Source organism: Octopus sinensis, linkage group LG27, assembly GCF_006345805.1.
Source record: "Octopus sinensis linkage group LG27, ASM634580v1, whole genome shotgun sequence".
Taxonomy (NCBI): Eukaryota; Metazoa; Mollusca; class Cephalopoda; order Octopoda; family Octopodidae; genus Octopus; species Octopus sinensis.
The window spans coordinates 5596487-5613157 of record NC_043023.1 but is presented as its reverse complement, the minus strand read 5'-3'; the positions used below and the strand labels follow the sequence as shown (position 1 = coordinate 5613157).

The following is a 16671-nucleotide window of genomic DNA, read 5'->3' as shown; positions in this document are numbered from 1 at the left end:
CACTGACATATTGTACCTTTTTGGAATCAGGATGATCTCAGGATTGAAAATCTGGCCTTCGTTTGGTTCTTGAACATCCAGCATTAGGATCAGATCTGGATGAGGATTTGTTATATGCTAACAGTTGAAAATTCAAATTTTAACCCTTTCGTTACTGTATTGATTTTGAGAGGCTTTGTGTTTCTTTAAATTACTTTAAATATAAGAAAGAATTTAGTAAAATAACTTAGTTATCATTAAGCTAGTGTTAGGAACATAAATTGTGACTAAGGTTTGGTGGAAGATTTTAATTCAAAACTTAGGAAAGCAAGACATTTGTACTCAGAGCCAGAGGCAGTTTCAGCTGGATTTGTATCAAAAGGGTTAAAAATATCATGGTGACTTTAACCCTTTTGTTACCGTATTTCTATTGAGATGCTCTGTGTTTCTTTCAATTCATTTTCAATATAACAAAGAATTTAGTAAAATAACTTAGTTATCATTCAGCTAGTGTTAGAAACATGAATTGTGACTAAGGTTTGGTGGAAGATTTTAATTCAAAACTTAGGAAAGCAAGACATTTGTACTACAGAGCCAGAACCAGTTTCAGCTGGGTTGGTAACAAAAGGGTTAAAAGAACTCCAAAAATTTGTGAACTTAAAAGTTTTTCATTTAAACTGAATTTAAAGTAATACCATATTGGTAGGGTACCAATAAATGCTTCATTGGCAGAATCGTTAGCACACTGGGTGAAATGCTTAACAGTATTTTGCCTGTCACTACATTGAGTTCAAATTCCACCGAGGTTGACTTTGCCTTATAAATTAAGCACCAGCTGAGTACTGGGGTTGATGTAATCAACTTAACCCCTCCCACAAAATTTCAGCCCTAGTGCCTATAATAGAAAGGATCCCTACAGAGGGTCTAGCTTAAAAGTCCACACTCAGTGCAAGTATATTATAAAAGAGAAGCTAGTCTCCATCTGTCTGTCCATCACAAGATATATGTGAAGGAGGGGAAAAAAGGGAGGAATCAACAGGTGATATAACCCTGTCACAACATATATTTAGGGGATGAAGTAGAGGAGGAGAAAAAGTTATTGGGAGAGAAGTACAATAAGACAGAGTGTGTGTCACGAGGCAGTGTTGTCATGATAGTAAATAAAGGTCTTGATTAAAAACGCAGGAATTTTAAGTGTGTAACAGGTAAGATTGATTAGGTACACAATATTATGAAATGTGGGAGTCGGCAGTTGTGACGATAAAAATCAGTTGTTATAATCGCACACTGTAGGATGTGTAAGATGAACAATGCTCTTTTACTCTTTCTCTTTTGCTTGTTTCAGTCATTTGACTGCGGCCATGCTGGAGCACCGCCTTTAATCGAGCAACTCGACCCCGGGACTTATTCTTTTGTAAGTCCAGTACTTATTCTATCGGTCTCTTTTGCCGAACCGCTAAGTAACGGGGACATAAACGCACCAGCATCGGTTGTCAAGCAATGCTAGGGGGGACAAACATAGACACACAAGCACACACGCATATATATATATATATATATATATATATATATATATATATATACATATATACAACGGACTTCTTTCAATTTCCGTCTACCAAATCCACTCACAAGGCTTTGGTCGGCCCGAGGCTATAGTAGAAGACACTTGCCCAAGATGCCACGCAGTGAGACTGAACCCGGAACCATGTGGCTGGTTAGCAAGCTACTTACCACACAGCCACTCGTGAAGTTTTAAGGAAATATTTATTTACCGTTACGTTACAATACTTTGCCTCGACGGGCAGGTTGATAAATCTAAAGGTGTGCGAAAGTTAGATGCGGTAGAATGTTTCTTGGCATAGTTTGGCGTATACGAATAGTTAGTAGTAATCCACAAATAGATAAAAACTACAGTGGTGGTGGTTGTTTAGCCCCCAGATCAGTCTTGATCTACCAGACCTATGATCAAAAGTGATCCCACTGTGACCATCCCCATCTTTTATTCAGATATAAGTATTTCTAGGAGTACATTACCTAAAGTATAGTATTGCAATTAGTATTAGTAACTATAGTTGATGTTTTTGCAGTCCTTGTTTAGCCTCAGGTCAGTCCCGCTCCAATAAACATACAATCAAAGACATTCCAGTCGTGACCATCCCATCTTTTATTCAGACATAGTGTACCTAGGACTACATTATCTAATGTATAGAATAGTAGTATTAGTGGCTGTAGTAGTGGTGATAGTAGTAGTTGTTGTTGATGTTTAGCCCCAGGTCAGTCCAGCTCCAACAGAACTTTGATCAAAAGAGTTCCAGCTGTGACCATCCCATCTGTTACTCAAAGAGTATCTAGGACTACATTATCTAATGTATAGTAGAGAAGTATTACTGGCCATAATAGCAGTTTTTGTTGTTTAGCCCCAGGTCAGCCCTGATCCAGGAGACAGACCTATGATCAAAGATGTTCCACCTGTGACCATTTGATTCTTTTATCTAAACAGTGTATCTAGGACTACAGTATTTAATGTATAGTATAGTAGTTAATGTGGAGGCAAATGGCCTAGTGGTTAGAGCAGCGGAATTGCAGTCGAGAGATCGCGGGTTCAAATCTCAGACCAGGCGATGTTTATGAGCAAAACACCTAAGCTCCACGCAGCTCCAGCAGAAGTTAATGGCGAACTTCTGCTGACTTTTTGCCACAACTTTCTCTCACTCTTTCCTCCTGCATCTAGCAGCTCACCTGCAACGACCAGCATCCCATCCAGGTGGGGAACCTAAATGCCAAGGAGACCGGTAAACTGGCCCTTATGAACCAGGCGTGGCTCGAGAAGGAACAAACAACATGTGTGTGTGTGTGTATATATATATATATATATATATGGTGGAGGCACATAGCCTAGTGGTTAGAGCAGCGGAATCGTGGTCAAGGGATCACGGGTCCGAATCTCAGACCAGGTGATGTGTATGTTTATGAGCGAAACACCTAAGCTCCATGCTGCTCCGGCAGAAGGTAATGGTGAACTTCTGCTGACTCTTTTGCCACAACTTTCTCTCACTCTTTCCTCCTGCATCACGTGCAGGTGGGGAACCTATACGTCAAGGAAACCGGGAAACCGGCCCTTATGAGCCAGGCATGGCTCAAGAAGGAACAATATAGTTGTTAATAAAGATTCCAAGTTTTGGCACAAGGCCAGCAATTTTGGGGGTGAGGTTGAGTCAGATGCATCAACCCCAGTAATCAACTTGTACTTATTTCATCAACCCCCAAAAAGGATGAAAGGCAAAGTCAACCCTGGAGGAATTTGAACTCAGAACTTGAAGACAGACGAAATACCACTAAGCTAAGCATTTACCTGGCATGCTAATGATTCTGCCAGCTCACTGCCTAAGTGTAATAGTGAATGTTAGAGGATATAGCTGTTGTTTAGCCCCAGGTCAGTCTTAATCCAGCAGATTTATGATCAAATATGTTCCAGCTGTTACCACAAAGTGTACCTAAGACATTACTTAATGTGTCGTATTGTAGTTATTATTAATGGCTGTGGTTGTTGTTTAACCAAGGGTCAGTCCTGATCCAGTAGACCTATGATCAAAGATGTCCCAGCTGTGACTATCTCATCTTTTATTCACACATAGTGTATCTAGGACTACATTATCTAATGTAAAGTATAGTCGTTAGTATTAGTGGCGATAGCTGTTTAGCCCCAGGTCAATCCTGATACAACAGGCCTAAGATCAAGTATACTCTAGCTGTGACCATCCCGTCTTTTATTCAGGCATAGTATATCTAGGACTATACTATGTAATGTATAGTGTAGTGATTAGTATTAGTGGCTATAGTTGTTGTTTGGCCCTAGGTCAGTCCTGATCCAGTAGACCTATGATCAAAGATGTCCCAGCTATGACCATCTCGTCTTTTATTCAAGCATAGTATATCTAGGACAACATTATCTAATGTACAGTATAGTAGTTAGTATTAGTAGCTATAGTTGTTGCTTATCTCCAGGTCAGTTCCTCATCTACCAGACCTACAATCGAAGATGTTCCAGCTGTGACCATCCCTTCTTTTATTTAGGCATAGTGTATCTAGAACTACATTATCTAATGTATAGTATAGTAATTAGTATTAGTGGATATGTGTGGAGGCACGTGGCTTAGTGGTTAGGGTGTTGGACTCATGATCGTAAGATTGTGGTTTCGATTCCTGGACAAGGCAATGCATTGTATTCTTGAGCAATGCTTTCATCTTTAAAAAGTGGAGGTGCATGGCTTAGTGGTTAGGGTGTTAGACTCATAATTGTAAGATTGTGGTTTCGATTCCTGGACCAGGCGATGCATTGTGTTCTTGAGCAAAACACTTCACTTCACTTTGCTCCAGTCCATTCAGCTAAAGAAATGAGTACCCCTAGTGGAGGTGCATGGCTTAGTCGTTAGGGTTTTGGATTCATAACCATAAGATTGTGGTTTCGATCTCTGAACCAGGCAATGCATCGTGTTCTTGAGCAAAATGCTTCATTTCATGTTGCTCTAGTCCACTCAGCTGCAGAAATGAGTTTAGCCTGGAGAGGGATCGGCTCCACCAGGCTTTCTTGCCCTAGATACCCTGCATGGCTGCAATGCCCCAACGACCCCCAAGGGGTTAACAGACTTATCAAATGTTGTCTTGTCAATTGTCTTTAGAAAAGGAAAGAAGGAAATGTAAAAAAAAGTCTTGTATGTTACATTAGAGGATGCAAAGAGGATGATACAGAACCACCAGTGATTGAGACCACTGGTGGACCTGGTCTCTATGCACTGTCGCTGGGACCAGTAACCTAAGATGACCCCCAGCCCCATCAAGCAAGAGCATGAAGCAAGCAAATCTCCAAATACCGTAAATCCTCGAGTATAATCCAAATCCCCCCAAAATTTAAAGGTCAAAATCCCTAGGGCATACTATATACGAGGTTAAAAATGAAGATTATTTTCTAAGCAATGTCCTAGTCTCTATTTGCTGTCCGGCAATGTTTATTCAGACGCATTTTGTGATGTCGGGCGCAAAAATCCCTTAAGCTAAGCCTGAAAGCAATGAAGTCATTAAAGAATCATCCATAACTTGCAGTAAGCAACATTTATTAAATGTTATTACTGTTATTTCTTTATTTTCTGCAAACAAAATGCACAAAAAAGCTACACGTTTGTATTATGTTATATATACAATAATAATAAAGGACGTTACCGTATACAGTTTTACAAACCAAGGACGTTATATAGACCTCCTTGACTCAAGTTAGAGAAGGGGTGCGTATTATACACAAGGTTTAGGTTTTTCAGAGGTACACCCCACTAAAAATCCCCTGCGTATTATACTCAAGGATTTACGGTAGTTGCTTTGTCAAATGTAATGCTTAATTATCCCCATTGATATGAATTAGTTATGCCTTACCTTGTAACTTTGAGCTTTTCAATGACATAATTGTCTATTTTTAGAATAATATTGTAGAGCCAATCGTGAGAGACCAGATCTGGCCGGTTCAAAGATAATACAGGTAGATTATTTTGGCTGGATATGACTGGTTTAAATGGTAGAGGGTTAAACTGTTGTTCTGTGTGTTGGATGTTCAACTGTATTATATCAGCCCACGTGGAGGTGCAATGGCCCAGTAGTTAGGGCAGCGGACTCACGGTCGTAGGATTGCGGTTTCGATTCCCAGACCAGGCATTGTGAGTGTTTATTGGTAGACAGAAACTGAAAGAAGCCTGTTGTATATATATATGTATATATATTTATATATATATATGTGTATGTGTATGTTTGCGTGTCTGTGTTAGTCCCCACCAACATCGATTGACAACCGATGCTGGTGCGTTTATGTCCCCGTAATTAGCGGTTCAGCAAGCGAGACCGATAGAATAAGTACTAGGCTTACAAAGAACAAGTCCTGGGTGTCGATTTGCTCAACTAAAGGCGGTGCTCCAGCATGGCCACAGTCAAATGACTGAAACAAATAAAAGAGTGCCTTTTTGGTGCACTGGACTGTTATCCTACCATTATCATCATCATCATTTAACGTCTGCTTTCCATGCTAGCATGGGTTGGACGATTTGACTGAGGACTGGTGAACCGGATGGCTGCGCCAGGCTCCAATCTGATCTGGCAGAGTTTCTACAGCTGGATGCCCTTCCTAACGCCAACCACTCCAAGAGTGTAGTGGGTGCTTTTACATGCCACTGGCACGAGGGCAAGTCAAGCGGTACTGGCAACAGCCATGCTCAAAAGGTGTTTTTTGCATGCCACCTGCACAGGAGCCAGTCTAGAAGCACTGGCAATGACCTCGAGCAAATGTTTTTTTTTCATGTACCACTGGCACAAGTGCCAATAAGGTGGCGCTGGTAACGATCACGCTCGAATGGTGCCTTTTATGTGCAGAAGCCAGTTAGCTGCTCTGGCAACGATCATGCTCAGATGATGCTCTTAGCGCTCCACTAGCACAGATGCCAGTCATCAAATTTGATTTCGATTTCACTTGCCTCAATAGGTCTTCGCAAGCAGAGTTTAGTGTCCAATGAAGGAAAGGTATGCATAAGTGGGCTGGTTACACCCCTGGCATAGATCACGGGTTATGGTCTCACTTGGCTTGCCGGGTCTGTATGAATAATATATGGCGTGTACTGGTACACCGGCGATTATAATTAATTTTATTGTATCGCATTTATCTTTGTTTACATATTCTCTCGATAAATTTCTGACCGTTAGACGATATACCACAATCCCCTATTTTGTCGGGTTTGTTCTGAGTCTGCGCAGTGTTTTGAATAGTTTAGAAAGAGCATTTCAATAGACGCACATGGGTCTATTAATATGGTCTTCCCATCATTAACAGGAATCTTACCGAAGAGCCAGCCTGAGTAAATAAATATTATTTTTATTACTGAATTTGGCGAAACTGCAGTATAAGAAAAGCTAAGTTTGTAAAAGTTTTTAATTTTCATCTCACTAAATTTATCCAGCTATTGTGTATCTAGTGCACTCTTCGCCTTGAATGTAATGATATATGAATAATATATGGCGTGTACTGGTACACCGGCGATTATAATTAATTTTATTGTATCGCATTTATCTTTGTTTACATATATATATATACACACACACACAAATATACACATATATACATACATATGTGTGTCTATATATACACACACACATTTATACGTGTGTGTGTGTGTGTGTGTATATGTTACACATACATATATATTGTATGTTACACATACACACACATATATTTTATACACACACACATTGTATATATGTTATACAATAAATATATGTTAGTCAGCAATACAAGGGCACATTACATTAGAGAGAGAAATCTAAATGCTAAAAGGTTAAACTGCATCATGTAGCAGAGCTTTGATACAGGAGTTCTGGGATTTTGAAGAGAATGGAACCACCTATTAGCCCCTATTGCTCTCAGTTCTATTCTGATCTGGATTAGAAATAACCTCTTAGCATGAGAAGAACTTGATTGAAACCCAGGCTAAATCTGCTCTGATAATCATTGGTGGCTTTGTCAGTGAACCCTCTGCAACAGTCAACAACCGACAGCAGGATGAGCTGCAACAGATCACACTACTCCATGTGGTCAGGAACCACAAATAAACTTGGATTCCCACCGAAACTTTGAACATGAACTCTACACCTCGATAAGAAATGACAGCAATGGCTACAGCATCCGCGATCATCATCACCATCATCGTTTAACGTCCATTTTCCATGCTAGCATGGGTTGGACGGTTCAACTGGGGTCTGGGAAGCCAGGGGCTGCACCAGGCCCAGTCTGATCTGGAGTGAATCTACAGCTGGATGCCCTTCCTAACACCAACCACTCCATGAGTGTAGTGGGTGCTTTTTACGTGCCAGGGGAGACTGGCAACGGCCACGATCGGTTGGTGCTTTTTGCATGCCACTAGCACGGAAGCCAGTCAAGGCGATGCTGGCATCGGCCACGTTCGGATGGTGCTTTTTACATGAGACCAGCATAGGGATCACAACTACAATTTCCATTGATTTTTGATGTTGATTTACTGGACTCAATAGGTCTCCTCAAGCACAGGGTCGAAATGGTGTTTCTTTACCTGCCACCCGCACAGGAGCCAGTCCAGCGGCCCTGGTACCTGCCGGGTGCCAGTCATAGGATTGGTTCAATTTCGATTCTGATCCAACACATTTGCTCTCCCAGTGAAGCATTTGCCAAATTTGCAAGCTGGATTTTTGAGCCACTAGCAGACGCATTACTTTGTTGCTGGAACGTTAGAACCGACTGCGACATGGGGTCAGCATTTGTGAGAAGCCACTGCAAGGAACGAGAAAGTAAGAGGCAAGAATGGGTTTGCATAGGGAAGTTATAGAAGCATCGATGCAAAGTGGTTGGCATTAGGATGAATATCCAGCTGTAGAAACCAAGCCAAAATAGACATTTGGAGCTCAGCAAATCCTTTTGGCGCACCAGTTTATATCAAACCATCCAACCCATACTAGCATGAAAAAAATGATGATGATGATATTTGTGTGTGTGTGTCTTTGTTTGCCCCACCCACGCACTCACAGCTTCACAACTGGTGCTGGTTTATTTATGTCCTCATAACTTAGCAGCGAGGCAAAAGTCTCCAATCGAATAAATACCACTCTCTTTTACTTGTTTCAGTCATTTGACTGCGGCCATGCTGGAGCACCGCCTTTAATCAAGCAACTCGACCCCAGGACTTATACACATATACATATATACGACGGGCTTCTTTCAGTTTCCGTCTACCAAATCCACTCACAAGGCTTTGGTCGGCCTGAGGCTATAGTAGAAGACACTTGTCCAAGGTGCCACGCAGTAGGACTGAACCCGGAACCATGTGGTTGGTAAACAAGCTACTTACCACACAGCCACTCCTGCACCTTGAAAAGAAAACAAAAAATAAGTACTGGGGTCGATTTGTTCAACTACAACCATTCGAGGTGATGCCACAGCATGGTCACAGCCCAGTGACTAAAACAAGATAAAAGATGCCCTAGACTACATCCCCCGAAAGTAAAATGTGCTTCAAGGGACGTCCGGCAGTTATTTCTAGCAGGTGCAGTGACCTCTTTAACAGGCAGGGGCAACTTTTTCCAAGAAGAGGGCCGCATAAGATATGGCTCATCATCAGACGAACCGCACCACTAAAAATATTTAGGGTAATAATATTGCGTTGGCGTGCCTTTCAGGAAGTCCTGCAGGTTGCACTTTGCTCCTGGCTATCGTAAAGACCCCTCACGTCCCTTGATGGGATTTAAATTGAGGGCGTACACAGCGCCGTCAAAAGGCATGGCCTTACTAAACAATTGCACAGTGGGGGAGGGGCAGTTTTTAATTTAAATATGGTGTGGGGTTTCTGTTAATAAATAAAAACTGCAGACCTCTAAAGCTGAAAAAACGGTCCTGAACGAACGTATAATAATCGTACACAGATGTGTGTCTATGTATACAAAAATATACGCACACGTCTATATAGAGGAAATGAGTGGGCGCGAGTACACACACACATGTATATATATATATATATATATATATATATACATATGTATGTATATATATAATTTAGAGAAAACCTCTATTAAACAATTCAATAATGAAAGATGTTATTCACACCATATAGAAAAGATATACTATAAAAACCTTATATATATATATATATATATATATATAGATTTGTATATATATATATATATATATATATATATATATATATATATATAATATATATATATTATTTTATCTAGTTTCAGCTCACGAGCTGTGGCCATGCTGGGGCACCGCCATTTATATATATATATATATATATATATATAAGGTTTATATATATATATAAGATTTATATATATATATATATATATAATAATATGTTACATTACTCGATATTATTTTATAGATAAATTTCCTCTATTTACACAATATTGAGGTCTCTTTCTTTCTTTTGTTATCTTACCGTTTTTTACCAATATATATATATATATATAAGGTTTATATATATATATATTATATATATATATATATATATAAGATTTATATATATATATAATATATATATATATATATATATAAGATTTATATATATATATATATATATATATATATATATATATATTGTTTTTGTAGACACACAGCATAACAGCATATGCATATATTATCCTCCCGATAAATATAAACATATGTAGCTATTAAATACACGCAAATATATATACAGCCAATACACATATACACGTATGTTATATATATGTGTGTTTATATATATATATATATATATATATATATATATATATATATATATATATATATATATATATATATATATATTAGAAGATTTGGAGATGATGTACAGCAATTATATATTAGAAGAAATGAGGTACTCAGAAATCTTGATGGCTTTCATATTTAGAGATATTTATTTGTATATTACATGTTTTTATAAATCATATATCATATATTAGCGCTTTCGTCCACTCTAGTGGAGTTTTCAAATTATATGATATAAGATTTATAAAAACATGTAACATACTAATAAATATCTGTAAATATAAAACCATCCAGATTTCTGAGTACCTCATTTCTTCTAATTATATATATATATATATATATATATATATATATATATATATAATATATATTATATATATATATATACATAAAGGCAATTGACACATACATACATGGACCCACCCACACACGAACGTACGAAAATATGTTTACATCTTAATGCATCATCGCTGTGTGTAGAGAGAAACAGATAAGATACATGTGTGTGTATATAGAGAATTTTATGCGTGTGTATATTAACACAGTGACAGATGTAGAGTATATACGTATTAATGAATGTTTAGTGACTTCGAACTTTCGGTTTGCTAGCCATTAACAGACTGTATGTATACATACAGTCAATACATACCTATGTGTATATAGTGTGTATATGTAAGTATACACGCACACCATACCTATGTACAAATACGTATATCTATTTATCTGTATATCGATCTATTTATCTTAAATATTCGATTCAAGTTTTGGCACAAGGCCAGCAATTTGGAGGGTGGGTTAAATCGATCCCCAGGGTTTAACCCCGAAAGTATGAAAGACAAAGTCGATCTCATCTATTGTAAATATTCCATATTAAAATATAAATCCCAAACCAAAGATAATAGAATCGAGATCGAAGAAAGGAAAAAGACAAAGCCATCAATATATATATATATATATATACACAGACAAACACATACATATACACACACAAAGATAAGCATTTATGTGTGCGCAGAAATATATACACACACATACACATATATATATCGTTTGTAAAAACATAAATCCGAAAGAAGTACACTAAGATGTAGAGCAATGTATACATACATATATATATATATACATATATATATTGAGGGCATTACTATACATAAATGCCACACGCTAGGAGGGACTCTTAAAGTCAAAACTACCAAAATAAATTTTATATACATATATATATATATATCATTATATAAATTTATACGTGTGTACGTGTATATGTGTGTATATACACGCACTATATATATCTTCACTTCAACTTTATCATTAAGTTTTATATATATGTATATATACATACATATACACAGACCTCTACAAGTGTCTTTATGTACGTGTCTCTATTGTTTAGAACCAGGTTAGTTACGATTATGCAAACCTGTAATCAAAGTGTCCCATCCAACCGTGAACATCCCAGCTTATTGCATACCTAAGACTACCTTCTGTGATATCTTCTCTTTTATACAAATAACAGGGTGTGGTTCCAGAGAGACACTGCTGCTATTTCTTGCAGGCTCGTTGACCGTCTACACAGTGAGGCAGACAGCCTTGTGTATATTAGCCTATAATGTATATGGGTATTTACACGTGTGTATACATACGTATATATATATATATATCCGTATACACACGTGTAAATGTGTGAATGCCCATATATAACTATAGTCCTCTGTAAATATACATCGTCCTAACACACATGTTTATATATATATAAGTATATATAATATATATAAATAAGTATATATAAATATATATAAGTAAATTTATATATATATAAGTATATACAACGACGAAAGAAATATATAAATTTATCTCCTGGTGCTGTATGAACATTTAGTGTGGTTTTAGGGTCAGGTTTTGACTGCTATTTCTAGCGTGATGGTATCTCTTAGATACCCTAAATTATAATTATATATATATATATAGAGAGAGAGAGAGAAGGTAACCCCTATCATGCGTGTGTGTGTACAAACACGCATCAGCCACCTCTATAAATATTGTATTATATATAATATACATATATATGGGGGTGTATATATATATATATATATATATATACCCCCATATATATATATATATATACACCTACACATGTATATCTCCATACCCCTCTGTCATACACATACACATATATATATATATATATCAATTAACATATATATATATATATGTATGTATGTATATGTATATATACACCCGTAAATCTATACATACCTGTGTTTTTGTGGTCAGTTGAATGACAGCTTTCCTAAAATTCAGTTTGCTGTCTGTGTTCCCCATTCTGACTCTCACACTCACACTCTCTACCTTGTCTCACCCTCACTCACTGAAACATACTCTCTCTATCACCCTCGCATGCTCTAATCTTCTACTCTTTCTATCTCTTCTTCCTCCGTCTACTTCATTAAATTTTCCTTCTCACTCTTTCTTCTTCCGTCTATTTCATTAACCTCCCCTTCTCTCTCTCCCTTTCCCTCAGATTATATTTTTCTCTCTCTCTTTTTCCTTCCATAATATATCTTTGCCTCTCTTTCTCTCTCTCTCTTTTTCCTTCCATAATATATCTTTGCCTCTCTTTCTCTCTCTCTCTTTTTCCTTCCATAATATATCTTTGCCTCTCTTTCTCTCTCTCTCTTTTTCTTTCCATAATATATCTTTGCCTCTCTTTCTCTTCTCTCTTTTTCCTTCCATAATATATCTTTGCCTCTCTTTCTCTCTCTCTCTTTTTCCTTCCATAATATATCTTTGCCTCTCTTTCTCTCTCTCTCTTTTTCCTTCCATAATATATATTTGCCTCTCTTTCTCTCTCTCTCTTTTTCCTTCCATAATATATCTTTGCCTCTCTTTCTCTCTCTCTCTTTTTCCTTCCATAATATATCTTTGCCTCTCTTTCTCTCTCTCTCTTTTTCCTTCCATAATATATCTTTGCCTCTCTTTCTCTCTCTCTCTTTTTCTTTCCATAATATATCTTTGCCTCTCTTTCTCTCTCTCTTTTTCTTTCTATACTATATCATTGCCTCTCTCTCTCTCTCTCTCTGCTTGTGTGGCTGTGCAAATGTACGTGTCCGTCTTTCTGTGCAAATGTACGTGTCCGTCTTTCTGTGCAAGTATCTATATCTGCCTGTTTATTTGTACCTGCGTATGTATATCCCACTCTCTCACTCCTCCTCTCTATATGTATGTATCTGTCTATCTATGTATGTATAAATGCCTCTTTATCTCTGCCAGCGTGTATGTGTCCCTCTTTTTCTTACTCCCACTGAATCCTTGCCTTTCTCTGTTTCTCTCCCACCTTTCTTATTTCCCTCTCTAAGTTATTGACTTTCACCTTTTCTCTCCTCTCCACCTCTTTACATCACTCATAAACCCTTGACTCATTCCTCTCTCTTAATTTACCTCTTCCCTCTAACTCACACTCATTCACTATCACTCCTCCTCTCACAGTAACATTTACTCTCACCTTCTCTTTCTAGCTCTCCTCTCTCTTAACTTACCTCTTCCCTCTATATTATTCCGCAACTCACACTCATTCACTATCACTCCTCCTCTCACAGTAACAGTTACTCTCACCTTCTCTCTCTAGCTCTCCTCTCTCAATCACTCTCTAATTTACTCCCTACTTAACTCTCTTTCTTTCTACACTATTATTGACTTGCCTCCTCATCCTTCCTCCACCCCCGCTATATCAAGTTGTAATTTACTCCTTCCTCGACTCATACCCCTCCGACGATATTATCAACTTTCACTTTCTCTCTCTTCCTCCGCCTCTCTGTTTTTATGTAATTCACTCCCGCTTTAACTCTTACCCCGCAGTGTCATTGACTTTAGTCTCCTCCTCCTCCTCCTTCTCTACTCTCTCTACGACTATTTCATTCACTACTCCAATGACGTCTTCCCTCGTCGTATAGCCCTTCCTCCGCCCCTCTCTACATGACTACGTATTTCACTCCTACCTTTCCTCCCACACTCACTCACTATTAAACATTACTCTCTCAGGTGTTAACGTCATTCAGTCAATGAAACTACGCGCACACAAAAAAAGCTTACCTTTCATCGTCACTCGTTTCAGTCAATGTACTGCGGCCATGCTGGTGCACCGCTTGAAGAATTTTAGCCGACACAAACCAACCTCGGCACCAATATATATTTTAAAGCCTGGTACTTATTCTACCGGTTTCTTTTCTCGAAGTGCTACGTTACAGGAACGTAAACAAACCAACGCTCGTTGTCAAGTGGAGGGCTGCGAGACAAACCACAAATACAAAGATACACACGTACACAAACACACCATCATCATTTAACGTCCGTTGTTCATTGCTGGCACGGGTTGGACAGTTTGACATAAACATACTGACATATATACATATATAAAGAAGCCAGTTATGAGTGTGTGAATATGTGTGTGTGTATATATATATATATATATATATATGGGGGGGGGGGCAATGGCCCAGTGGTTAGGGCAGCGGACTCGCGGTCAGAAGATCGCGATTTCGATTCCCAGACCGGGCGTTGTATGTGTTTATTGAGCGAAAACACCTAATAGCCCTGCGAGGCTCCAGCAGGGGATGGTGGCGATCCCTGCTGTAATCTTTCGCCACAGCTTTCTCTCACTCTTTCTTCTGTGGCATCATCTGAAGGCTAAAACAATGCGAAGCGCATTGTCACCAGCGATGTGTAACAACATCTGATAGCCGGGTCGGTCACGTTGATATATATATATATACATACACACACACGACAGGCTTCTTTTCAGTTTCCGCCTACCAAATCCACTTGCAAGGCTTTGGTTGGTCTGAAGATAAAGGAGAACATACTTGCCCAAGGTGATGTCCAGAGGGACTGGACCTGGTTGGAAATCAAGCTTCTTTATTTCATGATACTGGCTATTACAGCCTTACACAGAGGGAACAGCACATGGTGGGAAAGGGGGGAAAAAAACAAATGGAAAAGCTGAATTAGATAATAATGGAAAATGAAATGAAGCCATTCGGTCCCACCTCCAACCGACTTCATTGAACCTGTTAATACAACTTCTTTTTTAGAACACTAGTTTACAATATTATTTACTAGCAGTATCACCCGGCGTTGCTCAGGTTTGTTTCGACCCTTTAGAATTGGAATTTTTGAAAAGCAAAACTTTTGCATTATTTAGCTTGTTATTCTCTTTAAGTGAACATTTTTCTGGTTGAAATACACCGAAAAATGGTGACACAGCAGTCAAAAAATCGTTAAAAATAGGGATTTTCATAGCAAAAAAACACCTTTTTGACGTAAAGAATTTTTGGTGTTAACATGGTCCGATTTGAATTTTATCTCCAACGGAATGAAGAGCAAGCCTTCTATCATACTCTCAATTTTATATATATAATAATGAAATTATTGTATACAGTGCTCAGGTGCACCACAACTTGTCAGAGAGTGCATGCAGTAATATATAAATGTCTGGGAAGTGAACAGTGTATGAGTCAGATACATGCTTGTGTGTGTATGGAGGGGAGAAAATCAAGTGTAGTGTTGGCGAATCTCAGGAAGCATGGAAGTTTTGAAGGATGCAGTGCTCCGACAACTAACAACTGATGCCGGCAGTTTGTTCCATGCTTCAGCAACTCTCAGTGTGAAAAAATGTTTTCTGAAGTCATGGGAGCTGTGCTGTTTTCTTACTTTGTAAATATGTCCACGAGTGTTAGATGGGTGGAGTTTGAAAAGGTCCTCAGAGTTATTGTTTGTACGATGGTTGATAATTTTATGTGTGTCTGCCAAGTCAGCTGCCAGACATCGGAGTTTCAATGTGTCCATGCCCAGAGAAGTAAGGCGTTCAGGATATGGCAAATGCCTGATGGAGGGTATTCTTTTGGTTGCACGTCGCTGAACAGCTTCCAGACGATTGATATCCTGGGTAAGATAGGGGTTCCAGACCGGTGATGCAAATTCCAGGTGAGGTCTTACCACAGCTATATAAAGCCGCAGATAGATAGCCGGAGAGCGGCTCACAAAGGATTTAGTGAGTGATGCCAAGACACCCTCAGCCTTCTTGACAATTTTAGCGATGTGTTTTGTCCAACGCAAATCACTGTCGACAATAATACCCAGGTCACGTTCGCATGAAGACTTTTTGAGACTAGTGTTGTGGAGGGAGTAGGTGGACACTGGGTTTCTCCTCCCAAAATGCATGTTGGTACATTTGTCCACAGCCAGCTTGAGTTGCCAGTCCATGATCCACTGCTGCATTGTGTCCAGGTCTGCTTGCAATAGAGATCTATAGTGTACAGGATTTGACCTCTTTATTTCGAGGTACAGCTTGATGTCATCTGCATATTTCAGCACTGTGGCATTCTTTAAGTTGG

The 16671-nt window shown here is 38.6% G+C and overlaps 1 protein-coding gene across 1 annotated transcript in view; it reads right to left on the bottom strand.

The window, feature by feature from the left end:
* Positions 1 to 12696, bottom strand: part of LOC115225369 (protein HID1) — a 62862-nt gene extending 50166 nt beyond the window's left edge. Inside the window, exon 1 of the mRNA XM_029796320.2 lies at positions 12539 to 12696. Within this exon, the coding sequence (XP_029652180.2) occupies positions 12539 to 12604 (66 nt within the window). The 5' untranslated portion in view covers positions 12605 to 12696. The remainder of the gene's footprint in view (positions 1 to 12538) is intronic.
* Positions 12697 to 16671: the final 3975 nt, after the last annotated feature.